This window comes from Harmonia axyridis, chromosome 4 (assembly GCF_914767665.1).
Source record: "Harmonia axyridis chromosome 4, icHarAxyr1.1, whole genome shotgun sequence".
Classification (NCBI taxonomy): Eukaryota; Metazoa; Arthropoda; class Insecta; order Coleoptera; family Coccinellidae; genus Harmonia; species Harmonia axyridis.
Window position 1 is genome coordinate 14,706,791 of NC_059504.1, and position 26,396 is coordinate 14,733,186.

Consider the following 26,396-nt stretch of genomic DNA (forward strand, 5'->3'; position numbering starts at 1 on the left):
TGTAACTTATAGTAAAAATTTCATTGCATATAGTTATTCATACCTTATCTGCAGCACTTGCGTCTTCAGTTTCCATAGCCTCCACGCCGTCTTCTTGGCTTTGGGTCTGATCTGCAGCTTCCGTTTTTTCATCTCCTGCTTCCTCTTTTTCTTTTTCTGGATTATCCTCCATCTCAATTGCTTCTCCTGAATTTTCTTCCATCTCCACATCTTCCTGTTCTTCTGTTTTATTTTCAGCTTCGTCATTTTCTTTCTCATCTTCTTGGCCATTTGAGTCATCTTGAGGATCATCTTCTTTATCTCCCTTCTTTATTTCTTCGTCATCACTGTCAAAATCTTTTACTTCATCATTTTGTTTTTCCTCACTTTCCTCAGCGGTTTCCTCTTCTGGGTATTCTGGCATAGTTTGTTCTGATAAATAAAAATAGAATGTAGAAATATTGTTCATTGGAGAGTTTTATATTTATAAAAAAGTTATTATTATATTTTACCTTTCATAGTATCAATGTCGAATGGGTTTTCTTCCTGCTGTTCTTCTTTGTCTTCGCCCTCATCTAGTTGCAAGTCATCTGGCAGATCCATTGGCTCTGGTTCAGGTGGTTCTTCGAAGTTTGTATGGTACGGATCAATTTGTTCATCATATTCAGGTTCTTGCATTTCATCTATGTCGTCCTTCTGACCCAGTTGGTTCTCACCAGCCTTTTTATCTTTTTCCTTATTCTGTTTTTGATCATCTTCATTTGCACCCATTTGAGATTGACTTTCTTCTTCTCCTTTGCCAGTATCTTCTTGATTTCCTGCAAAAAACCGAAGTATGATCAGAGTTATCAAAATCTTGTGACCTATATCAAGTTACAGCTCCTTAGTTAGTTCCAAAGTCAATGAAGATAAGATAAAGGAGCAGAAAAATTTGCTTACCATCTTCTTCATCGCTTCCTTCTCCCTCATCCTCTTGATCTGACTCCCATATCTCTTTCTCCAACTTATTGCTACCCTTTTCCGTTTTATCCATCATTTCTTCCGCATCGTCATTGTCCTCTTCCTCATCACTATCATCATTTTCATTCTTTTCTACATCTTGTATTTTACCTTCAAAGTCTTCTGATCTCTCAATAGCATTGTCCTCTTCCTTGCAATCAGGATCTTCATCTTTATCCTCCTTCTCTTTGCCTTCAACTTGAGCGTCATCCAATTGATCTTCGGACTCTATTTTATCAGAAACATCTTTTTCTCCTTGACCATCTCCAAGACCCATGCCACCAGATGGCTTGCCTGGTCCTTGTTCCTCTGTTTCGTCAGAAAGTTCGGGAGGCACACAGAATCCCTGAAAAATGACAAGTTGTACTATTCCGTTTTTCAAATAAAAAAAAATTCTTACCTTTCCTGCTAAATCAATGAAGATATTCAGGAGAATAGAATTGAGCTTACAAGTTACTCTGTAGGATGAAACTTGTTGGGTCAAGAAATATTGATATAGCAAAATGATCTGCTCTAGTAAGGATAAATATTGACTGGCTATAACTTTACTATCTTCACTAAGAGGAGTATTTCCAGATAAAAGACTTTCTGTAACTTTCTTTACAGATTTTAAAACATTCTTCGAATCCAGTTGTTTAACATCGGTCAACAAATTTTCCACCAACATTGTTTTCAAGTGTTCGTCTTCTAAATCATTCTGTTCTTCATCTTTTTCTTCCTTCGAACAACTAGTCTTCGCTAACTGTGAATATTTTTTGTATATTTCTTGGAATACAAGTAGAATTTTTAATGAGCTGTTCTCAACATTAGCTGTAAGTTTTTTCAAATCTGACTGTGCAGATGTGTTTGGAGAATTTTTCAATTCGAAATTATTTTTTGCTTCTGTTACCTGGTCAGACAACCAAGTCAAGCTGTTCTGAAGGTGAGTATCAGAGATGAATGCTAAAATATCTTTAGATTTCTCAAGAATAACTTCTAAGAGAGATGGAATGAGATGACCATCTTCTGCAGGAATCAACTTAGACTGCTTCAATTGGAAGTCCAAACAGGGAACTTTGGAGATACATCTTGCAATAATGGTTTGTATTTTATTCGAGTGCTCTATGATTGATTTAATTGAAGAAAGCAATTTATTCCAATTAGAGTCATACTTGTACTTGGGAAAATCATATTTGGCTTCGAGTTCGATTACTTGAATCTGAGTTACATTCAAGGAATCTTCCTCAGGTAAGGTGTTCAATATAATCTCGTATTGTTTTGAAACAATTGTTAGTTTTTTCATTATGTTACTCAAGTTTTCTAGATATTCAATTTCCAAGAATTCGTTGCTATTGCAATAATTGGATAAATTATTGAAACAATGTCTCAGATAGTACAGACACCTGCTCATCTCTATCATTTCAGATTTTTGTTTTCGTGATATACTCTGAAAAAAAATCATCGATTGAAGTATTGTTGATATGCAATTGAAAAAAAAAGATAAACTAATGTTATTTACAACAAAATTGACTATCCAACTAATTTTTCCATTTCTCTTAAATTATACAGCGATATTTTCAATTCGCATAAATATTTTATGAAAAAAATACCAATAAAAAAATAAGCAGAATTCAAAGAGTCCCCCACAATGCAAAAAGTGATGACGTCACTTGGAAGTATAAAAAAAATCGAGTGTCAAATACGAAAGTATTTGCTCTCAAAATTGATTAAACCGTTTTTTTGAAGATCTTTATAACGTAACACATAAGTTCATTTCCATTTAATAGATTTTCATTTGACTTACCAGGAGGTGAGCTGTATATCCTTGACATCTTTCAATGTTATTCATGCCCAAGTCTTTAGCAGGCTGCAGCAGGGTGCTCTCCAAGGTGTTAAAACGTATCAGGGACCTCAAGAAATAGAGTTCACAAGAATCCCAAATGGTCAAAATCTTATCATCATTCTTGTTGTTCCCGATATGACCGAAGCTTGCTGTAAGATCTACAGGTTTGATGGTAAACTCTGCCATGTTATTCTTCGTCGAATTTTCCACCATGCCGGTTCTGAAGGAGAGACCGATTTTACTCAGAGTTTTGAAGAGCGTGGCTAGAGCTCTATGCTTTTGTTGCAAAATATTTTTCGACTGCGACTTCTGTTTGTTTTTCGGTAAGGTGGTGTCAACCTGAAAAATCGAAAATTTATATGAGTTATGTGAAAATGTTCAAGATGTATGATTTCTCGATTCACACCATATAAAATCATATATACCTCTAACTTCTGTAGATGGCTGCTAGTCTGGATTACTTCAGAAACGAATTCATCCATATCTCTTACTAATTCTGGGTATTTTGTAGCTTGTACGATGTCCTTGCACAAGGTCCGAGACTTTTTGAAGTAAGAAGTCATTTTAGAAAGGATTTTACTTTCTTGAATCGCGGTTACCTCCACATTCTGAAAAAGTATATCATGAGAAGATTAGAAAATTATAATTCGTTAGAATATGGATTGAATGGTTTTTTTATGTTTGATTCTTATAAGGAGTCTATAACGGTGCACTGCACCAACAAAAATAATCTAAGTGCTTTGTACACTTAAATTACTGTTGTCATTAGACATCTCTTCAAAAATCATAACTACGAAAACTTACCTTGGAAATGGATTTTTTCGCTACGTAAGTTGCAGCATCCATAGTGTAATGATATTTCTTTGGCGAATGTCTTTGAGGTCTGTCCCAGATACCAACATTTTCGTCGTTATTGCCAGTGGTGTTAGTATGTATAAGGAATTTAGATACCGGTTGAATCATAATACTCTGAAATTCAAAATAAAAATTCAATTACCTCTTTTTCGATATTGCATTATATTGGAAATATAATAATCAGAAATGAACAAATTCACATACCTTGAATTCCCTAACATGTTTATGAAGTATTTTGTGGGATTTGTCCACAGTGTCCTTCACAGACCAATAACTTATGTCCTTCCATTTCACAATCTTTACGTAATCCTTCAACTTCTTTTCAACTGGAGCCCTGAGATCCTTGATTTTCATAGCAATACATACTCTGAACTGATCGTAATATTGATGAAGGTTCCACAGAACATTTTGATAAACCTGAGCTTCTTCATGATGCTCAGAACCTTTGAAATTAACGGCAAAACAGTGGAAAGTATGTAGTAAGTCCAGTCTCATCTGGAATTCTGCGACGTTTGAGGTTGTTATGAATTTTTGCAAAGTTGTTATCAACTCTTCTACTGTGAAGAGCTTCTCTACTATGAATTGTTCCGTCACTTTGAAAAGGTACAACCACCACTTCGCTTTGGAGTCATTCAACCTGTGAAAATGATTCAATGAAATAAATGAATACAATCAAATAGATGTATACAATTGAAGAAATGTTGACTTTGTAAAGTTTAAACTCACTTTTCGAATGCCGAATTCAGAAGATTTTTCCACATAGCCAACTCCTTCTTTCTCCAAGTGATAATCTGTTGAATAATATTCTGTTCGAATTGACTGAGGGTAACACCAGAGTGAGCCACTTGTTCCCATTCGTGACATTTATTCAGCAGTATTTCAAAACCAGTCAAAAACCTGGATAATGGACTGTTTATATTGAAATTGTAGATCCTATCTATAACTTCATTGATCTGAAAATATGAAATTAGTTGTATAAATTGAGTATTTTTTCAATGCAAAAAATCAGGTCAGAAACTTACCGTTTTTAGTGTTGGCTGTTCTGGCCACTCATCGAGCAGTTCATCTACCCTTAGTCTCAACTCTTCCAGAATGTGGTAACAAGACTTCACCTCCTCTACATCTGCGTCTTTATAGAAGTTTGAGCATTCGTTTCTGGATAGTCTAGTGGGTGATCCATCTTGATCTACAGAAATAGAACAATTTTATTAATGTCATCAATTATATTAATGGATGAAATAACCTAAGAAGTTAGCCAGTTAATTATAGACTGAATTTCTTACCTAAAGATTCTTCCTTTCCATATTTCTGGACAACACCCAGTAAAACATTGAAGCTGCCAAATAGTTCTTTATCCATGTTATAATCCAAAGACCTAACTACTTTATCTAGAAGATGGCGAAAAACTTTCAGTTTTTGCATGAGAGGGTGTACAAAGTTACACTTGACATTCTTGTTTTTCTCAGGTTTCAACCACTCTGATTTTGTTAAAGTTTGAACAAGCATAGAGTGAAGTTCAGAAACGAATTTTAAATCTTCATAAGATATTTCGCAGGTGTGTCCTTTCTCACCGAATTCAGGTTCGGAATCATCTGTTAGATGTACCTTTGGCTGCATATCAGCAAAATCGACTGAATGGTAGTTGGTGAATAGTTCTTTAATTTCTTCCTCAATCTCTTCTTCCTCTGTTAGTTCCTTGCATTTCGTTCTGTAATTAACACAGTTTAGAAATCGTTATAGAATTTTCAATTTATTATAACTTACTTCATTTTGTATAAGCTCTCAGCTTCTCTTTTCTCCTCTTCTTTCCTTTGTTCTTGCTCACTATACTTGGCCACGAATACTTCAATCAACTTGATGAATTTTTCGTAAATGGTTTCGTTAAGAAGTTCGGTATTACTGTATACCATACATGCGTTGAACGATTCTTGAATACCGCACTTAAGCAATCTAGAAGATAAAAATAAGGTAAAAAATGCAGCATGTAACAAGGAAACGGTTCAACTTACCTTAAATTTTGTACATCAGCCATGTTCATTTCGTCTCTCATAATATGTTCAATGAACTCCTGTGTATTCTTGTTGGAATAAGAATCGATATGTTCCATATAATCTGTTTGATTTTTGTCCAATACTGGATATTTCAACAAAGAAGTGATATATTCACTAATATCTACATGTTGTTGCTTGTACTTGTATTGTTCATATAATTTTCGCAAAAGGGACACTTTCATTTTGTACCCATATAAGAATTGTGCCACATTACTGAGTAGAGGTTCTACAATATCGGGATAGGAAAGCCTGTAGTTGGACCATTCCAAGATAATATTTTCGTAACCTTTGATTGAGGGTTCGTAACGAGACAACATCCGCTCTATCTCAGTTAAGGAGATATTTTTATTTTCTCTTATGGCCACAATGAGTGTCTTCAACACCACAGTGAGTTCTTCTATTTTGTCGAATGATTCCTTAGAAAGGATGGAAGACATTGAACTTTTTACCACCTAAAAAGAAATATAATATTAACCTCAATATATCTGAAATGGTATAACCGCAATAAGTGCTCTTACACTAGAAATTAAAGTTTGCATGAAGAAATTGATCTTACCATGAACACAGACTCGTATTGGATCTTTTCAGACCTCACAGCCACATATTCTCCTAAAGATTGTGCTTTCAATGTTAATCTCTCAATCATCTCCTTGATAGGACTGTGCAACACATGTGTGGTATCCGAGGAAGCACTGAACACTTTATTCTGAAGCTCAAAGCATCTTTTCAATCCTTCGAAATCCTGAATAGCCTGTTCCAAATGTTCCTTTTTGATGGCCTTCTTGGTGAGGGGATCAATGAGATGAAGTTGGGAATTCAACGTTAGTTTCATGTAACCAAGCTGAACGTGGGTGGTAGCTATGAGTCCAATTTTATCGTTGATACTTTCATTGGAGACTTCGGACAATTGGTTTATGTTTTTGTAACAGTTTTGTAGGGTTTCTGCGAATTTTGCTATGGCATCGCGGTGTTCTGAGCCGGTTACAGTGTTTTGGTATTTTTCAACTTCGACAACACATTTTTCTATCAGTTGAGAGAGTGTTAAAGAAGCACAGTCCAAGTTGAAGGATGATCCAAGTTGGTTGACGAATAATTGTAGGTCATTTTTTATGTAAGTAGTTTCAATATTACTGGAAAGAAAAAAAATGGTTGAATTAGTTAAAATACAATAATATTGTAGCGATGCATGTTTCAAATCACATTATTGCATATGGTAATTTTTTTGAGAAATACATATTTTTGAATAAGAGTTTTTTAGTCTTTAATATTTATGGATTTAGTTCTCAAGCTAGACTGCAAATAGCTGTCATAGTTTACAAGAAAAACTCTGGACGGTGGACAGTATTTTTTTAATTCGATTCTGCATATTTCAAAATATAATTTGTGAAAATTCAGGGGGATTTAAATTTCATTTTCTTGAACGATCCCATCGGCAAAAATGGAGTGAAATGATCAAAAGTCATAATAATTTTTGTATTGTTTAAAAGACGTATTAATTGCTCAAAACTTCTTTCTTTAATTGATTTTTATATAATAAATGATTCTTTATATTTCCGAGCAATGTCGCCGCCACTGTAAATCATTAAGAATGAAGGATAAAATCAAATGATTCCTTTTCATTTCCTTTGATGATGTTGAGAAAACTTGGTGTTGACTCGGAACATAACGTATAAACCAATAAAGAATAAATGAAGTTAAGGGTTCAGTGACAACGCCCTCTATTGGCTAAGTTTAGACCAGACCCGAGGCGTTTCCCTTTCAGCGTATTTTATTTCTGGAGAGTTTCCACGAACTTCTAATGCAATTTACGTTGTTATCTCGCAAAAAAAAACCCTTGTTTGGCCGAGTGGGAAAAAAGACTCGAACAAACGAAATGAAGTGGTTTCTGTAGCGCGGAAAATAATTGTTTTTATTCGGGAAAGGTATATTTCTCCATCACTAATTTGGAATAAATGAGGAAATATTTTGTTCGGGGATTTTAATAATTCGAAATAACTTCGTTCGAACTACAGAAAGGGATTCAAAGAAACTCGATATAAACTTTTTTTTTCAAGTACCTACGCTATTATTAGGAGAGAAGGAAATTTCAGCTTCTGGAGAATAAGAAAAACATATAAAGTAGATTAAATATTCATTTTTTCTTCCAAATCCTGTAAGTGTTCAATTAGCTTTCAGTAAAGAAAATTAATCTGTTCAGATTATCAAAAATTAGCAAATTCTCACAGACAAACAATAGAAAAGCAAAGGAACGAAAATGCAAATGAGGCACGTCTTTACTTCAAATTGACGTCATCGTTCGTTCGCCCAAACCAGTTCGTTTTTCATTACGTGATAATAGGTATGAATTATTCGAGATTTTAGAGCATTTTTGCAGATTTAATGACATATTTTCTGGTCGAATTAATGTATATCGTTCTCGAAAGTCTAATCTATGGGGATGTCAATAAATAAGACAATATTTTAATACTTTTAACGGTCTTTCTTACAGTGCATGGTTCAAATTAGGAACCCAAACATTGAGGAGATTTCTTCGACTTTTAATATAAAGATCAAGTTTTTTCACCGAATTTAGTTAAACGAGTTTTTAGTGCTAGAATGAACTTTTATTAATAATACTCACATGAAGTCGTATTCGCTGCTGTGTAAAGCCTTCACGTTCTTCCACAGGGACACGTTCAGGGTCCTGTGCTGGTTCATCAACTCCCTGAAATTACCCAATTTGGTGGTGTTAACATCTTCGGTCTCGTTCCTAATCAACAACTTTCCAAGGTAGAACGACAACTTAGGATGGTGCCCGTTAAGGGCGACGTACTGAGTTTCCTCCTTCTCCTCGAGATACTCCTCCAGATGAACGCTGGGAGATTCATTCAAATATAGGAAATAACATTTGACCATTTCATGAAGCAATCGTTCGTCCCTAGTTTTCGCGAACTTCACACAAGTAGCCACCAGGTCTGTAGGTATCACCAGACTATTTTCAAACGTCGGTGATTCCCCTGAAGACAACCTCCTCCTCACCAACTGCTCCTCCAGGTAATGGAAGAATGGCACAAGTTCCCTCTTGTAATCATCCATGTTTTTCAATGTTCCCGACTCGTTCTTTTCATGTACCAGTTTCAGGGTGTCCATCTTTTCAGAGACACTATCGAAATTGTAAGTCAAGTTGACCTTCAAGTCTATGAGGATGTTCCTTATGTTGGTATCGCCGTTGAGCAGCTTAAGGACCTCCTTGGAACTGTTCCTACGGTCGCAGATGTTGTAAAAGCCGCTTATAAAGTCGAATTCCGCCGTGGCTTCCAAGTTTGAACGTACGGTGTACGGCGGAGGTCTGCTTATGTGCTTCTGGTAGTTCTTCCCGATCTTGAACAACCCTGAAGACTGTCTGTCCATCACCAGATTGATCCTGCGCAAGACGGCACCTAACTTCTCATCGTCGCTTTGTCCAAGCGTTTCGAACAAGCTTTTAACTCCGTACTTGAAGAACCAATTGTAATGCACCTTCACGTTGGTCACTATTCTGAAATGTTCGCGCTTGTCTGTAACACCCACCAAGGAGCAGTTGGAGAACAGGAATCTCCACTTGATTAGATACAGAACAAGGATCACCTCTTCGTCTGTCAATCTTAGATCCTCCCTCTCCACAGCCATCTTCAAACTCGAATCGAACGCTTCTACCAACGATAAGAACTCGGTTAAGACCACTTCGTTGAATTTATCGCCTATCTCGTTCCTTCTTCTGGCTTGAAGGTAATCTAAAAGAGCCACTTTAGGCTTTCCAGCTATCGTTTTCTCATCGTTGCTATAATAAATGGTGAGGAAGAGTTTGAGTAACGTGGTATTAACGTCAGAGCCTGCCCAATTGCAGTAGATGGTATCTGGGAGCCATCTATGATCAATTGGTAGACCCTGGACGTCGAACGATGAATTACTGAGTATTTCAAACATCTGTTCCGTTATCTTGGAAAGGGTTTCGTCTTCACTACTCAACACGTGTCTGATGTAACTGTGACGCGTCTTTAGATCTTTTGGGGTTGACATACTGTAGAACATTGCCAATAGATACTGCAAGGTGTTGCCGTCATCCAAGGCAACATTTCGTCTGAGGATAGAATGAATGAGAGCTGACTGTTGCTCGATCTTCTTAATATCAGAAGAAACCCTACGATTGTCTGTACCGACGGTGAATTTCTCGTTGTACCAATCGTTATCGATGTTGATGGTTGATAGTTGCGATTCTAGTTCATCGTTCAACACACGATCCACCTCTTTGGTGTTGAATTCCACTGGGGACCTGGTCTTGTAGTACACCTCGATAAGGGTGGAATGGAATGCTTCCTTTTGGTCCACGCCATATCTGAGAAGCTGTGCGATCAGGGAGGCTGACTGCAGGAGTTCGTTTATGGTTGGTTGTTCACCTAGTATCAAACTGCTCAAGAACGAGTGCATATCGAGGAGGACGTTGATGTGTTTCCTGTCTTTCAAGCCGTTGATTTCGATCATACTCTTGAGGTCCAATTCGTCGTTTGCTTGCTCGCGTTCGTTCAATAAGTATATCTCGACGCCTCTATTTCTCATGGCCCTAAAAATTGAAGAAAACAAGCCATGATTAAGTAAAAGGGGTAATTGCAATGAACAAACTTCAGCAATTTTTTTTTCACGTCGATAATAAAGTGCTTGAATGTATAGTAAGTAAACATGGACTAAGAATGTCACAAATTGTAATACTGAACGACAAGAAGGGAACTCACCTGGATATTTCACCGTTTTTGGGGTCCATAGTTAGGAACAACCTGAAGTCAGGATGTGGCCTGATTTCCATCATACGACCATCTTTGTCAACTCCTCTTTCGCCGATGGTAAGAACACCATGAGGTTCCAACAGAGCATTCAAACGATCTAGAACTGCCGAACTGCACAGGTTCACGTTGTCTATCAACAACCAGTGGCCGTTTTGAAGACACTAAAATTAAGAAGTTTAGGTTATACTCTTTGAATTATTAAATACTTTTCATCTTTGAATGGCTTGGGCTTCATTCAATAAAAATTCATTATACAGGGTGGCCATTTGAAAACGAAACAGACGAGATTACAGACGAAATAAAGTTTTTCGATAGAAATGCTCGGACAGGTCGATTTCTGTTTCGAGGGGGACAACTTAAGATGTAGGTTACGGACGCATAGCGCTTCAACCCTTGCTGCTACAACCCCCACCCCCAATTTTTGAATAGGGAAGATGGGGTGAGTGATACCTCAATTTGAAGGTATTTTTATACTGATTTCAGCACAGTAATTGTTTTTTCATTTTATGCATTAGTTCTCGAAATATTCATGCGTTAGTTAGTTAGGAAGGAAGCCACAGTCATGGTTGTTTTGAAGCTCAAAATGTCGATTTTTCACAAAACACTACAAGTGCCATGAAAACACTTCTTCATTTTCAAATACTTAGTTAAGAATATTTCGAGAACTAATGCATAAAATGAAAAAACAATTACTGTGCTGAAATCAGTATAAAAATACCTTTCAAATGAGGTATCACTCACCCCATCTTCCCTATTCAAAATTTGGGGGTGAGGGTTGTAGTAGCAAGGGTTGAAGCGCTATGCGTCCGTAACCTACATCTTAAGTTGTCCCCCTCGAAACAGAAATCGACCTGTCCGAGCATTTCTATCGAAAAACTTTATTTCGTCTGTAATCTCGTCTGTTTCGTTTTCAAATGGCCACCCTGTATACACATAGAAACAAACACGTCTTGAGGATTCTTCTTCGGAATTAAGTTAGTACAATATCAGAAGATATTGCTGAGCATCTAAAGAGGATTTTAAGTTTACACAGGGTGGTTAAGATAGGTAAAACTATGTTCGATAATGAATTTAAGAACCTCCAATTATATCAAGTTGTTTTTAGAAGTAGTAAGGGTATTATAATGAATATGATAGGCTTAGGAATGAATTGGAGTAGTTTCAGAGTGAAACCAATAGATGGCGCAAAGTGAAACTTTCATCTACGAACTTCAAAACCGAAATCATACCTTCCAAAAACGATTGGGTTTAACTGGATTAAACAATAGAGACCTAGTGTGGTTATCTAACGTCTCAATTACCTTTATAAGAACGGAATCGACCCATTCGAACTTTCCTCCGGCATTAAGCGATCTCTCAGCTTTGACGTTCTTCCTTAAAACCGCCTCCTTCTCTCTCAATTCCTCCACTGCGCCCAGTTTCAGCTCATCTACATAATCCCAGACTGCGCTTAGTTTGTCCAATTTGCGGACGAACAATTCAATCTCCTCCTTTATCGTTGTCATCTCTTGATCTGAAACAGGGAAAAAATTGTTAGATTTCGAAGATATGGAATAATTTGTAGGATTTCGGAAAAGGTGTTATGGAATCTAATCAGCTCAATTGGAAGAAACCGAGAAAATTTGGGAGTTAGATAAATTGGTACAACCGACGAGTTCGAGTTAGGTTTGTTTGTACTGTTTTATTTTTCAAGTTGGCAGCTATTTTACAACTTCTCACAATGGTTACAAATATTAAACAAGAATATATCCTTGATAATATATTAAAAATGGAAATTTGAATGAACGACAGTTGAAGAAGTAAAACGTGACAAAAAAATTGATTTTTTTCGGCAACCGTCCGGGAAGGGCTCACTTCCTGGACGCTTTTTCTCTATGAAAGTAGCATTTCCCGGCCTAGTCCGGAAAGTATGTACTTCCCGGACTAGGCCGGAAAAGAATCACGTCGTTCGTGTCATTGTGAATATGAAAATTTTGGTAGGTATATTTTTAATAAATGCAGTTAATCATTACCTTAGCAACCGAGATAACGGCTGACAGTACATATGAAATTAGTTGTCAAAAGTTTGCATGCTTTTTGATCGCAATCGCAATAAAATATAGAAAGCTGAAGAAGTTATTCTACACGGTTGCCGAAAAAATATTGTACTCAACACGCCCGAAAATGTTTTTTTTGGACTCACATACTTCCAGGACGAGCGTAAGCGAGTCTATTTTGTCTATTCGTCCAAAAAAACCTTATTTTCCGGACTTGTTACGTAAATTACTATTACACGAATAAAATTGTTTCGTATTTTGTCGACCCATTTCTGTTATATTACTGACAAATTAGCATCATATTCTATCATTTTCGCATTTCGAATGACGCCAAAGCAAAGTGGTGGTTATATTTTGTCAGCAACAGAACAATTCATAATAGAGAAGACGAAGAGTTGATAGAAACTTCGCAAAAGTTCATAATAAATTCAAACATTGCAGAATTCCAGATGAGATTGAAGTTGCTACAAGGTCTCTCTGTTTTAAGGCAAACATTCAAGCTTCAGAGTAATACACCTAACCTAGGGGTAATTATAAAGTGGTAGAGAATGTAAGGTATGTATATTTGGACTCCGTATAATTTAGTTTCACCGTAGAATGGAGGTGAAGGATATTATAAAGATAGCAGGATAGCCATGGATGTTTGCATCTTCTTCCATTAGTTCCACTTATTCTTGAGGGACAAATTGTGAATCGCCTAGATCAAAAGGGAAGTGAATGTTGACAATTTTTTTTTTGATTATCGCGATGTTGTAAGCTAAGAATTCTTGACTATAGGTAACATGAATTTAATAATATATCCCAAGTTGCAGAATATAGGTTTACAGAAATCCTGTTGGATGGTTCATTAGAATCGAGATTAGAATTGAATTTGTGACGATTACAAGCTCTTCATGTCTGCTGGATCCATTTTGCGTGTGGTGTTAAAGACTTCAACATTATTGTTTAGGTAAATACAGTAATAGTAATAGTAAGGGTTGTATAGCAAACATAACTGTACACAGCTTTTAATTTATATGATATGGAAAAAGAAGAACAAATCTTCTATGCATGTGTGTTAAAGTTGTTAACCTCTTTGATCAACACAATGAAGCAACTCTCTTCTCTTTCCGATATCTTTTTTACTACCAATATAAAATGATTTCTAAAAAATGTTTTCATTTTGAATAACCCGCCATCTGCGCAACTGTCACTTTTGAAGCAATCGTCTTTTGAATGCTAGGGAGGTAACGAAAATGACAGATTAATGGGATCATTTTAAGAAGAAACATAGTAGTATAGACATGGGCCTGCAAACGCTTTGTTTTTTCGAGATTCAGGGTGTTAAAGTTAAATTTTTTGTCAATTTTTTCATAGTACCTAACCTTCACAAGATATTCAACTTGAATTTGGTCTAGATAGTTCAATTTGATGATTTCATCATGTGATATGTTAATTTTGAATAGAAATCTACAGGTTGATATTTATTCTGATATTCCTCATTCCTCCAGAACTTTTTTTGTGGATCATTGGTAGTTAAGAAATATATAAAATTGAAATTTGGTCCAGTATTACACATTTTTGCATTCTTGTAGTTTTTTCGTATCTGCTACCGATTTCGAGAAAAAAAATTCGAACGATTCTCTAGCAATCCTTAGGAAATTCCAAATAATTATAAATATCTAGTTAGTAGGCTGTGATGAATAAATATAATTATAAGTTTTGGTACTTATTTAGCCAATCTGAAGCGATGATTAATAAAGATTTGCTAAATTGGTATAATCATCACAAAAAAGTAGGACAACAAGAAACACGCTCTATCTTGAAAAGAAAACATATGCCCATGTTTACAGGACTTTTTTTCTTAAAATTATCCAAGGAATTTCTCATTTTCCTTTATACCACCAATTCAGGAACGCTCAGTATTATAGTTGCGCGATATCCGAAAACAAAGGAATAAAACGCAACTTCCCAGAAACCACGTGACACGAAAAGGGTCGTCCAACCCTCCATCTTCCCCCCTCGAACGAATCGACCACGACGCGAAGATTAAAAAAAAATGATAAACCCCAGACGTTAGAAAATGAAAGGGACGATTTATGGGACGATGAGTCCGCGTATTTCACCCCAACTTACCCTGTAACCGTTGGATGGACTCCCACAGCTCCATCGCCTTCACGGCCTCCTTGATCTTCTTCTCCAGCAGCAGCCTTCGCAGGCCATCGTTGAGGATGGTCTCTGTACGTCGGTAAAGCTCGTCCAAGTGACGGGAGTAGTCGGTCTGGAAAAAAAATTACAGTTTTAGTATTGTTGTTCGATAAGAAGAGCAAAAAATAAGAATTTTTCATTTTCCGCAGATATACGTATTTTTCGTAGACGTGGCATTAGTGATACAAGCACTGTTATAAGATATTTCTTTGATGCAGAGCACAAAATCACATGATGGATGTATAAAATAATACTAAAAACACTCAAAAGTTCACCGCTATTCGACCCTGAACCTATACTAGTCTTTAGTGCATTACTTTCGAAAGTCATTGTAAATACAGCGGAAAGAATTATTACAATGGTTCATTCAGCAAGAACCGTGTCTGTAACACAAATGAATCTATATATATTCGAATCAAAAGTTGTCTATATATCCTCTAAATATGAAGTAGGTACATATCGAATTCACAACACTTTGCTATACGTTACACCGCATTATGACTTCCACTTGAAACCTGTGCTGTTTCAAACGTCCAGTTCAGTTGCGGAACGGTGTATAATTGAATTTCTTATCGAATGACCAACAAATTATCGATTGTTAAGCTGCTTCCTGAAGAACTTCTTCAATTACGCCAATAATTATTTGTCGACGAAACCATACGCTTTTGGCCTAGGCGAATGCAGTAAAAAGAAAAAAGTCAAACCAAACACTCACGTCGTATTTCGAGTAGAGCAGCGATAGTGAATGGTCCACTTGAAGTCTGAGTTTCAAGAGACACTTGGTATATTTCACGTTCCTGCTGTATAGGGGAGTATAAATCCTCTGAAGTTTGCGCCATATACATAGCCTTGATGTCTCTTATTAGCATATTTGCAGGAGCATCGTTAGTTTCGAACAGATGAGCTTTAACTTTGAAATTAGGAGTTCCGTTTGAAAATTATGTCGAGTTGGGATAAGGTTTAATTCATAGTTTCTGATTATGGAACCGGGTTCTCTTCGAACCTGTTTAATCGATATACAGGGTGGCCATTTGAAAACGAAACAGACGAGATTACAGACGAAATAAAGTTTTTCGATAGAAATGCTCGGACAGGTCGATTTCTGTTTCGAGGGGGACAACTTAAGATGTAGGTTACGGACGCATAGCGCTTCAACCCTTGCTGCTACAACCCCCACCCCCAATTTTTGAATAGGGAAGATGGGGTGAGTGATACCTCAATTTAAAGGTATTTTTATACTGATTTCAGCAAAGTAATTGTTTTTCCATTTTATGCATTAGTTCTCGAAATATTCATGCGTTAGTTAGTTAGGAAGGAAGCCACAGTCATGGTTGTTTTGAAGCTCAAAATGTCGATTTTTCACAAAACACTACAAGTGCCATGAAAACACTTCTTCATTTTCAAATACTTAGTTAAGAATATTTCGAGAACTAATGCATAAAATGAAAAAACAATTACTGTGCTGAAATCAGTATAAAAATACCTTTCAAATGAGGTATCACTCACCCCATCTTCCCTATTCAAAATTTGGGGGTGAGGGTTGTAGTAGCAAGGGTTGAAGCGCTATGCGTCCGTAACCTACATCTTAAGTTGTCCCCCTCGAAACAGAAATCGACCTGTCCGAGCATTTCTATCAAAAAACTTTATTTCGTCTGTAATCTCGTCTGTTTCGTTTTCAAATGGCCACCCTGTATAAGCTACATTTGAGGTGTCTAAAAATATTGGTCTGACCGCTGATTTTGTTCGAGATACTTCTGGTGGTATTGACTCGAAAACTCAGGTTTGTCGATCTTGGGAATAAGGTATTCTACATACTACATTACACCATATTTTGCATAAAGGCTTAGCTCTTAAGAACTTTAAAGCGCTGTTAATACAAGAACTCAAGCCGGTCGATCACCAGCAACGGCCTATCTTCGCTGATTGGGTCTTTGAAATGCATCAAAATGATCCAGTTTCCTCAAAAAAATTATCTTCAGTGATCAGGCCAATTTTCACCTCGGAGGCTACATTAATAAGCGGAATTGTCGCATTTGAGGCTCTGAAAATCCTCAACGTGCCACTGTTTGCTGTCGTTTTTGGGCTGATGGTGTGATTGGACCTTACTTATTCGAAAATGACTCTGGTGCAACTGTGACGGTGAATGGATTGCGCTACTGAGCTATGACTTATGTTTTTTTATGGCCAGAATTGAAAGTCGTTTGATATCAACAAGACGACGCTACGTGCCACACAAGCAACGAAAGAATCGCAATTTTTTAAGAAAAGTTTCATGCCGGTGTTATTTGTCTTAAAGTAGATTACAATCATCCTCGAGATCTTATCTTTGCACCCAGTTGTATGAACGTTAATTTAAATCCAATGCCGTCATTAAAATTTTAATGCTGCAGTAGGAGGAGCCCATTGGCTACCTGCACCGTTTAATAAAGGATTAAACTTTTAAAGAACGTTCCTGTAAGTGGGTATTAGGCTTTTTTTGGGTTACGTGAAAGTTAAGATCTATGCCAATGCTTCACAATCGATTGATTACCTTAAAGGTGGAATTCGTAATGTTATCGAGAACACACAGCCCTTTATAAAACAGCACGGAATAAAGGCAATAAAAACACTTTATTATTATTATTAATTAATAATTTGGCGAGGCGTTCTCAGTTAAATTTGAAGGTGCTCCCTTTCTCAGAGGATTACGCTGTTTTATACTGCGAACACCGAAGGAATCATAGCACACTATATTCTCATATACACACACATTCCATCTCCATAACAGAGCATGCGCATGGTTATCTTGCCGTAAAACGGTTGAGTTTATGTCTCAAACGGTATCGTTTTTCAGAGAGATAAGGAGCCCACGATGCCATCTTTCGGGCTAGTAAAGAGTCACTACATCAATAACACCAAATTTAAAATATTTTTTCCCTCTGTTAGCTTTATTATGTTGAGTTCTCAAGCGGAAACAGCTCAACAATGCAGAATTACCGTAAAAATAACCTCGATTTAAGGTCGTGACCTCCCACAACAAGCCATCAAGACCAAAAAACACCCACAATATACTCCTCGCTGTTCAACCCTCCAGCTCGACTTATATCGCGATGAAAAATTCAGGGAACTCCTCGGGCTGATAAAATCGGAAGAGATACTCGTTAGGTGATGCGAGACGTTCATTTCGCGTAATTTATTCATAAAGGTAGGGCTTTATGGACTCGTCTATCTGCTGAGTGGTTTAGAAATAAAGTGAGTTTGCAGGAGAGCTATTGATCATGTCGAGTTGGTTTGCACCGGGCCGGAAAATGAAAACTCGCATTTGCCCGCTTGGCGTTTGAACGAGCGATGAAGTAATTTTTAGGGCAGGAAATACGTGATTTTACGGTTTCTTAGCGAGACTTCGTATGTTAGGTTGAATGATTGGTTGAAAACTTCGTCGACAAGTGTTATACAGGGTGGTACAGATTTCAGTGCAATAACTTTGGCATCGGAAATAAGGCCAATTGAAAAGTCCCCAGTCTGATCGGGGTTTTACCTGACATTGCATCCTACTACATCACCAGAGGTTTTAATCAGACCAATTGAAAAGTCCCCGGTCTGATGCACAGATGGCAGTGCTATTATTAAATCCATATGATTTTAAGTTAGTACTACTAACCTTTAAACGATACGTGTCAAAATTTGAGAGCAGTTCGACCATTAGTTTTTGAGATATTGCGTTGTGAGTGTAGCTACTTTTGTTTTTTGAGAAAAGATGAAAAAAAAGGATTTCGTGTGCTGATAAAATATTGATTTTGGAGGGAAAATATACATTTGAAGCAGAATCTTGGCGTGATGAAGAGTTTCCGGGGTCTGCACCAGGAAAATCAACCATCATTGATTGGTAAGCTAAGTTTAAACGTGGTGAAATGAGCACTGAAGACGGCGAACACAGTGGACGCCCAGAAGAGGCTGTCCCCGACAAAAAAGTTCACAAAATATTTTTGAATGACCATAAAGTGAAGTTGATCGAGATAGCAGACATTGTGAAGCTATCATCTGAACATCTACATCATATAATTCACGAATATTTGTACATGAGAAAGCTGGATGAAACATGGCTGGCAAGGTTATGGCATCAGTATTCTGGGATGCGAAAGGTATAATATTCATTGATTACCTCCAAAAGGGCCAGAACACCAACAGCGATTATTATATAGCGTTATTGGATAGTTTGAAAGATGAAATCGTTAAAAAAGGTCCCATTTGAAAAAAAGGTGCTGTTTCATCAAGACAAAGCGCCGTGTCACAAATCAATGAAAACAATGGCAAAATTGCATGAATTGGGCTTCGAATTGCTTCTGCATCCACCGTATTCGCCAGATCTGGCCCCAAGAAACTTTTTCCTGTTCTCAGACCTCAAAAGAATGCTCGCTGGAAAGAAATTTAGCGCCAATGAAGAAGTTATCGCCGAAACTGAGGCCTATATTGAAGCGAAATACAAATAGTACTACAAAAATGGTATCGAAAAGTTGGAAGATCGCTATAATCGCTGTATCGCCCTCGAAGGCAACTATGTTGAATAATAAAATCGAATTTTGCCAAAAAATTGTGTTTTTCTATGGTAGACCGGGGACTTTTCAATTGGCTTGTTATGTTTATAGGAACTTTATTCATGAAAAGAGTTGTTCTATCCGATGTCAAAGTAAATGCTCTAAAATCTGTACCACCCCGTATGTTCAAGTGGTCTCTATATGTGCAATACGCTCTATTATTGATAACGTCACACACCGCCATTTTTGGTTCTCCTGTCAGTGTTCGGAATCCAAACAAACAAATTGTCATTCAAATTAGTACGTTGTCGTTGAAGAAATTGGCTTGCTTTGATAAATAAGATTATTTAAGGAATGATTTTACTATTAATTGATAGACAGAAGGTACGAGATTAATGCCAGTAAGTTCGAACTTGAAGTTCAACACGGCTTTATACAAAATCTGGGGAATGATACAGGATTCAAGCTTACTGGTATTAACCTTGTTCTTTCTGTCTATCAATTAATACTGAAATCGTTCCTCAAATACTCTTATTTATGAAAATAAGCCAATTCCTTCAACGACACCGTACTAATTTGAATGACAATTTATTTGTTTGGATTCCGAACACTGACAGGAGAACCAAAAATGGCGGTGTATGACGTCACACTAATAGAGCGTATTGGCGCACGAATAAACAAGCGCTCAAATGCTCTCGACTTAACGTCAGTTCTTCTTCCATTTTTTCACATCGCGATAATTACAGTTCGAACAGCGAAAGCATTCTCCTTTTCAACCGCATTTCCTAAAACATAATATAAAACTTGTCCTTAACAAAGTGGGGAAAAATGATGGAGAGCTATTTCAGAGTGTTTGAACAGCCACAAAGCGTTCCCTTTCACGTCGAGGAATAAGCTGTAGCCCATTTGTCAAGACCTTTCGTCGCACAAGAAAAGAACACCGACATACCTGGACTTGAAAGGGAGATTAATTTTTACGCCTTATCCGAGACGCCGGAAAAATTTTAAAAGATGTCATCAAGACCCGGACGAAAAGAAATTGATGTTCTTTTAATCTTACAATTCGACCATTGTGGACAATGCAGTTTCCTGCGAAATTTACTGTTGATCAGAAAAAAGAAATGAGAAAAGAACTGACATGAAGTCAGGAGCTTTTAAGCGCTTGTTCACTGGTACGCAAATTGTATTGATTAGAACTTTGTACTAGCCTGGATTCTAGCGTTACAAATTGTTTCCTATCAAGAAGGAACACCACAACGTGACTGTTCAGCTTGAAACGAAATTAAAGATATTTCTTCTTACAAATCACATAATTTCTTCGAATAATTATCACTATATTGTAATATATCAATATCTTTAATTTGAGGATAGAAAAATAAATAATTTTGGTAATTTTCGTTTTTCGCAAATGAATTGATCAAAGTTATTCTTGACTAAACTTGTCAGCTCACGAGCCAAATATACTCGTCATTTGCCGGAGGTTTTAATTTTCTGCTTTAATATGAAGGAATCTGCGGCTAAGGCTGATCGAATGCTCTCAAATACCTATGGCGAGGCCGCTATTAGTGAAAAAACGTGGCGTGAGTAGTTTCAACTACTTCAAGAACGGTGGAAGAGAGAAGGTTTTTTATGCAGAATTAGAGGCATTACTTGATCAAGACTCCTGTCAAACGTAACAAGAATTGGCAAGATCACTGGGACTGACGCAACAAGCAAATTGAAAATGCCTGAAAGTCATGGGAATGATTCAGAAACAAGGAAATTGGGTGCTGTACGAGTTGAAGCCGAGAAATTTTGAACGGCGTTTGTTTGCTTGTGAACAGGTACTTCCAAGGCAAAGACGGAAGGGATTTCTGCATCGATTTGTGACTGGAGATGAAATTAGGTTCATTTCGATAATCCCAAGCGCAGAAAATCATGGTGATATCTCGGCCATGCTTCCACGTCGACGGCCAAACTGAATATTCACGGTTCCAAGGTCCTGCTCAGTATTTGTTGGGACCAGCTCAGCGTAATGTATTACGAGTTGCTAAAACCAACTGAAACAACCACAACGATTGTTATCAAACGCAATTAATGCGTTAAAGCTGAGCATTGAAAGACAAATGGCTTCGATACAACGGGAGACATGATAAAGTGATTTTTCAGCATGACAATGTTCGATCCCATGTTGCGAAAGTGGTCTAGACATACTTGGAAATGTTGAAATGGAAAGTCCTACCCCATCCACCGAATTCTCCAGACGTTGCTCCCTCGAACCATCACTTGTTTCGATCAATGGCACACGGCCCGGCTGACCACCATTCCGATCTTATGAAGAAGAGAAAAATTGGATCGAATCGTGGATCGCTTCAAAAGACAGTTATTTCAACGCGGGATTAGTAAGATGGGATAGAGTAGTAGCCAGCGATGGACAATATTTTGGATCAAAAATGTAGAACCATTTTTTTACAATAAAGCCTCGAATTTCGGAAAAAAGCGGCGGAAACAAAGTTGTACGGCTATGTAAAAAATTTGAAGAAAAATCATTACAAAAAACCCTAATTTTGTGAAAATTTATGAAGAGACTCTCAAAGTACTTCCTTCACACAATTACAATAGTTGAAACTATTGTAAAATTCCTAACTTCTACATTCGATAGTTCTGGCAACACCGCACAACATTTTTGTCATTCTTCCTCTAGAAAATATTGACAGATCACGACATTGCCAGGTGGTGTTCCCTCTCAACATTATTTAACTGCAGTTTCTGCCAGGAGACAAAGCCTGTTGGGTCCACTATACTCGTTGTAGATAAAGTAGATATCTACTCAACGCGATCGAGCAAGCAATCAAGCGAAGCGAAACGATACGTAACGTTTTTCGCATAAGAATTGATTATATGGTATCCTTACAGAGCACTGATGTATTTAAAAAATATTCGTAAAAAAATACTACAAAAAATCATCAAAAAAGAAGCAAAACCCTTATTTTGTCAAGATTTATAAAAATACTCGTAAAGTACTTTCGACGAAAGTTGGAACTATTGTAATATTCCTAACTTCTACTGAAAATTCAATCGTTCTGGCAACACCGCCCATCATTTTTGTCCTTCCACCTCTGCTAACATATTGACAGATCACGACATTGTTCCTCTCAACATTATTTAACTGCAATTTCTGCCAGGAGACAAAGCCTGTTGGGTCCACTATACTCGTTGTAGATAAAGCAGATATCTACTCAACGCGATCGAGCAAGCAAGCAAGCAATCAAGCAAAACGATACGTAACGTTTTTCGCATAAGAATTGATTATATGGTATCCTTACAGATGATCCACTGATGTATTTAAAAAATATTCGTAAAAAAATACTACAAAAAATCATGAAAAAAGAGGCAAAACCCTTATTTTGTCAAGATTTATAAAAATACTCGTAAAGTACTTTCGACGAAAGTTGGAACTATTGTAATGTTCCTAACTTCTACTGAAAATTCAATCGTTCTGGCAACACCGCCCATCATTTTTGTCCTTCCACCTCTGGTAACATATTGACAGGTCACGACATTGTCCCTCCCAAAATTATTTAGCTGCAATTCCTGCCAGGAGACAAAGCCTGTTGGGTCCACTATACTCGTTGTAGATAAAGCAGATATCTACTCAACGTGATCGAGCAAGCAATCAAGCGAAGCGAAACCATACGTAACGGTTTTCGCATAAGAATTGATTATATGGTATCCTCACAAAGCACTGATGTATTTAAAAAATATTTTTAAAATAAATCCTACAAAAAATCATCAAAAAGAGGCAAAACCCTTATTTTGTCAACATTTATAAAAAGACTCGTAAAGTACTTTCGACGAAAGTTGGAACTATTGTAATATTCCTAACTTCAACTGTAATTCAATCGTTCTGGCAACACCGCCCATCATTTTTGTCCTTCCACCTCTGCTAACATATTGACAGATCACGACATTATTTAACTGCAGTTTCTGCCAGGAGACAAAGCCTGTTGGGTCCGTCCACTATACACGTTGTAGATAAAGTAGATATCTACTCAACGCGATAGAGCAAGCAATCAAGCGAAGCGAAACGATACGTAACGCGATCGTTTACATCCCGCCAGGCGACGCCACAACAACCCGCCCGCTCCGGCCGGGATATGTAAATCCCCCAGGGATCCCGTTACATAATCCGGGCCGAAAACAAAACACCCATGAATTAAAACCCGATCTGTCGCCTACCCAGATATATCCTGCAGATGAGCTCGGGATCATTAATCACCCCCGCCAGAATTACCTGTCACAAAGGATAAGACCGAATACTGCTCTGCCCCTGGAAGTTATAGGAACTGAAGTGGCAATTTCCAGGTCGTATATTATTCTATCAGCGGTATATCCAGTTTTTTTTTTTGGCGATGCCGGATCATAAATAAGATCCTACGGCGGTTGAGTTTCATCAATCTTGCATGCGATGCAGCCAGTCAGTCGACGATGTATTGGGGAAGATGCTGATGCACGTGGATGTATCGAGGAAAATTCGCGATGGAACGTGGAATTTCCAAGTGAACGTGAAAGGTTAGGCAATTTGGGAGAACCCTGAGGTGTAGTCTTTATGTTAACAGATTACCCTAGTGACATAATATACATAAAAAGAGAATGGCATAACAATAGATGGCTTAGATTATACAGAGTTGTCCTGCTACTGTCTAAATAAGGATCAAATGATTCAAATAACTATATTCATTGTAATCATGTAATACAGAAGACCCAGAGGCTTGGACTACATAAATATTTCAATTTGTAGAAAAAAAATAATGCTAGAATCACATAATAACAAATGCCATTTTGTTATTATGTGACTCTGTTATTATGTGATTCTGGTATTATGCCATTCTCTAGAATCACATAACAGAATAGCACAATGCTTGAATCACATAATAATAGAATAAAACAATGCTAGAATCACATAATAATAATAATAGAAAAGCACAATGCTTGAATCACATAATAAGAGAATAACACAATGTTTGAATCACATAATATTAGAATACCTCAATACTAAAATCGAATAATAACAGAATAGCACAATGTTAAAATCACAAAATGAGGGAGAAATTAATATAATAGATTGACAATTAAGCTCAGTTTAATGAGTCGAATTTTCGATTCAAGTAAATTACAGGGTCGCATAATAACATGATAGCAGAATCATATAATAATAGAATAGCACAATGCCAGAATCACATATCAACAGAATGCCATAATGCTAGAATCACATAATAACAGAATGGCACAATGCTTGAATCAAATAATAATAGAATAACACAATACTAGAATCACATAATAACAGAATAGCTCAATGCTAGAATCACATAGTTACAGAATATCACAATATAAGAATCACATTATAACAGAATAGCACAATACCAGAATCACATAATAACAGAATATCACAATGCTAAAATCACAAAATGAGAGAGAAATGAATATAATAGATTGACAATTAAACTTAGTTAAGTCGAATTTGCAAGTCAAGTAAATACAGGGTCGCATAATAACCTAATAGCCGAATCACATAATAATAGAATAGCACAATGCTTGAATCAGATATTAATAGAATAGCCTAATTCTAGAATTATGTGCTTAATAACAGAATGGCGCAATGCTTAAAATGTCAGTGTTAAATCTGGACAGGGATATTGAAGGTTAAGCGACGCTACATTTGTTGTTGTATGAAAACTGGATAAAAACGAGTTTACACAGTTTCGCAAATTTATTATTTTGATTTCTGTTCCCCTTTTCGATTCATTGGATTTTCCGAATCAAGTGTTAACTACGGCCACAATTTCTCGTTAGATGAATGGTTCACGGCCCCCCAAGAAATCAATCGTGGCCTGGAAAGTACGCAAACCCTTGTCAGTTCCCAACCCATACGTCAATATTCGAACATTTATTAGCTGTAGAACAATCCATCAATCTGGAATATCCCATTGTGGAACCTCCTGTTAACGGCCATTCTGTTCCTTAACGCCCCTTCTGATGAGTTTTCGTAAGTAATGAATTGCGTGCTGCAGAAAAGAACGGCCAGAAATCGAAATTTTCGGAGATTCATGAAACCCAGTCGCTCATACGTTTCCAATGTTGTAAAAAAGGCCTGGTTAACTTGAATTATTAATGCTTCGTGTGAAAATGTAGATTGGACTGATATTGTTTGTTATTCTAGTGCATGGTTTACTTGTCATTTTTGACGTATCTGGTATCGAGTAATTTTGGATTTGATCGATTACTAATGGGATTTGTTCACGGAGGAAATTTGGAATTATGGGATTTATTGACTAAGGCTGTACAATTGCTCTATATTACAAACACCGTTGCCACATGAATCTTCCAGAAAATATTTACTACATATTGTGAAGAGTTTTCCATCAAGAGGTTGTACTTTGATATTGAAAAAAATGAGTATGTACGTTTTAAGAGGAATCAATGTTGTAGAGAGGACGAAGAAAAGAGTCTGAAGGTGTTAAATCACAAGATCTCGGTGGCCAGTTGTAATAATCTCTTCGAGAAATAACACGGCAAAGAATTTCTTCTTGCAAAATTGCGATTGTTTCGTTGTTTGTTTCGAACGTCATAGGATAATAAAGAAATTAAAAGTTTGAAGTATCGTCTGCGAATGCTAAGAAAGCGTAATGTTTTTTCAAACGGATGATCAATAACGTTGATGAGCATGTTGAATTTTTATTGATAATTATTCATTAATTGAATAGATCCTACGTAGTGTATATTTGTCTCAGAGTAATAAACGTAGATAGAGTGGGCATATGTTATTTTCAGTGAGCAAATTTTGTCCCCAACATGAACCCTCAAATTTGATATGAAGCGCGCGGAAATGAGAACATATCAGTGATGTGATATTTCACTCAATTCGCGAGTTTATCCTTAAAGAACGCACTTCTTATGTTCCATAGTTAATCAACGTTTCATATTCACTCAAATATTTTGGAATAAATACCTAAATATGTCAGAAATTCAGAAAACCAACTTCAAGCGCGCCAAACGACGTGAAACAACCTATGACACTAGAAGAGCAAAAGTTGTCAAACCTTGGATTTCAGCAGGTAAAATAATAAATAATCCGCATACTATAAATTCGACAATTAGGAGAAATATCGGATTCC

General features: G+C 36.8%; 1 protein-coding gene across 1 annotated transcript in view; it reads right to left on the reverse strand.

Annotated features, from left to right (window-relative positions):
- LOC123679148 (midasin) overlaps nt 1–26,396 on the reverse strand; it is a 159,712-nt gene that overhangs the window by 2,119 nt on the left and 131,197 nt on the right. Inside the window, exons 13-30 of the mRNA XM_045616568.1 lie at nt 14,657–14,801; nt 11,807–12,018; nt 10,455–10,666; nt 8,327–10,285; nt 6,263–6,836; nt 5,665–6,158; nt 5,420–5,605; nt 4,939–5,363; nt 4,678–4,841; nt 4,382–4,608; nt 3,860–4,292; nt 3,605–3,769; nt 3,226–3,408; nt 2,762–3,139; nt 1,379–2,404; nt 919–1,324; nt 492–797; nt 44–411 (exon numbers count right to left, since the gene is read on the reverse strand). Coding sequence (XP_045472524.1) covers nt 44–411; nt 492–797; nt 919–1,324; nt 1,379–2,404; nt 2,762–3,139; nt 3,226–3,408; nt 3,605–3,769; nt 3,860–4,292; nt 4,382–4,608; nt 4,678–4,841; nt 4,939–5,363; nt 5,420–5,605; nt 5,665–6,158; nt 6,263–6,836; nt 8,327–10,285; nt 10,455–10,666; nt 11,807–12,018; nt 14,657–14,801 — 7,863 coding nt within the window. The remainder of the gene's footprint in view (nt 1–43; nt 412–491; nt 798–918; nt 1,325–1,378; nt 2,405–2,761; nt 3,140–3,225; nt 3,409–3,604; nt 3,770–3,859; nt 4,293–4,381; nt 4,609–4,677; nt 4,842–4,938; nt 5,364–5,419; nt 5,606–5,664; nt 6,159–6,262; nt 6,837–8,326; nt 10,286–10,454; nt 10,667–11,806; nt 12,019–14,656; nt 14,802–26,396) is intronic.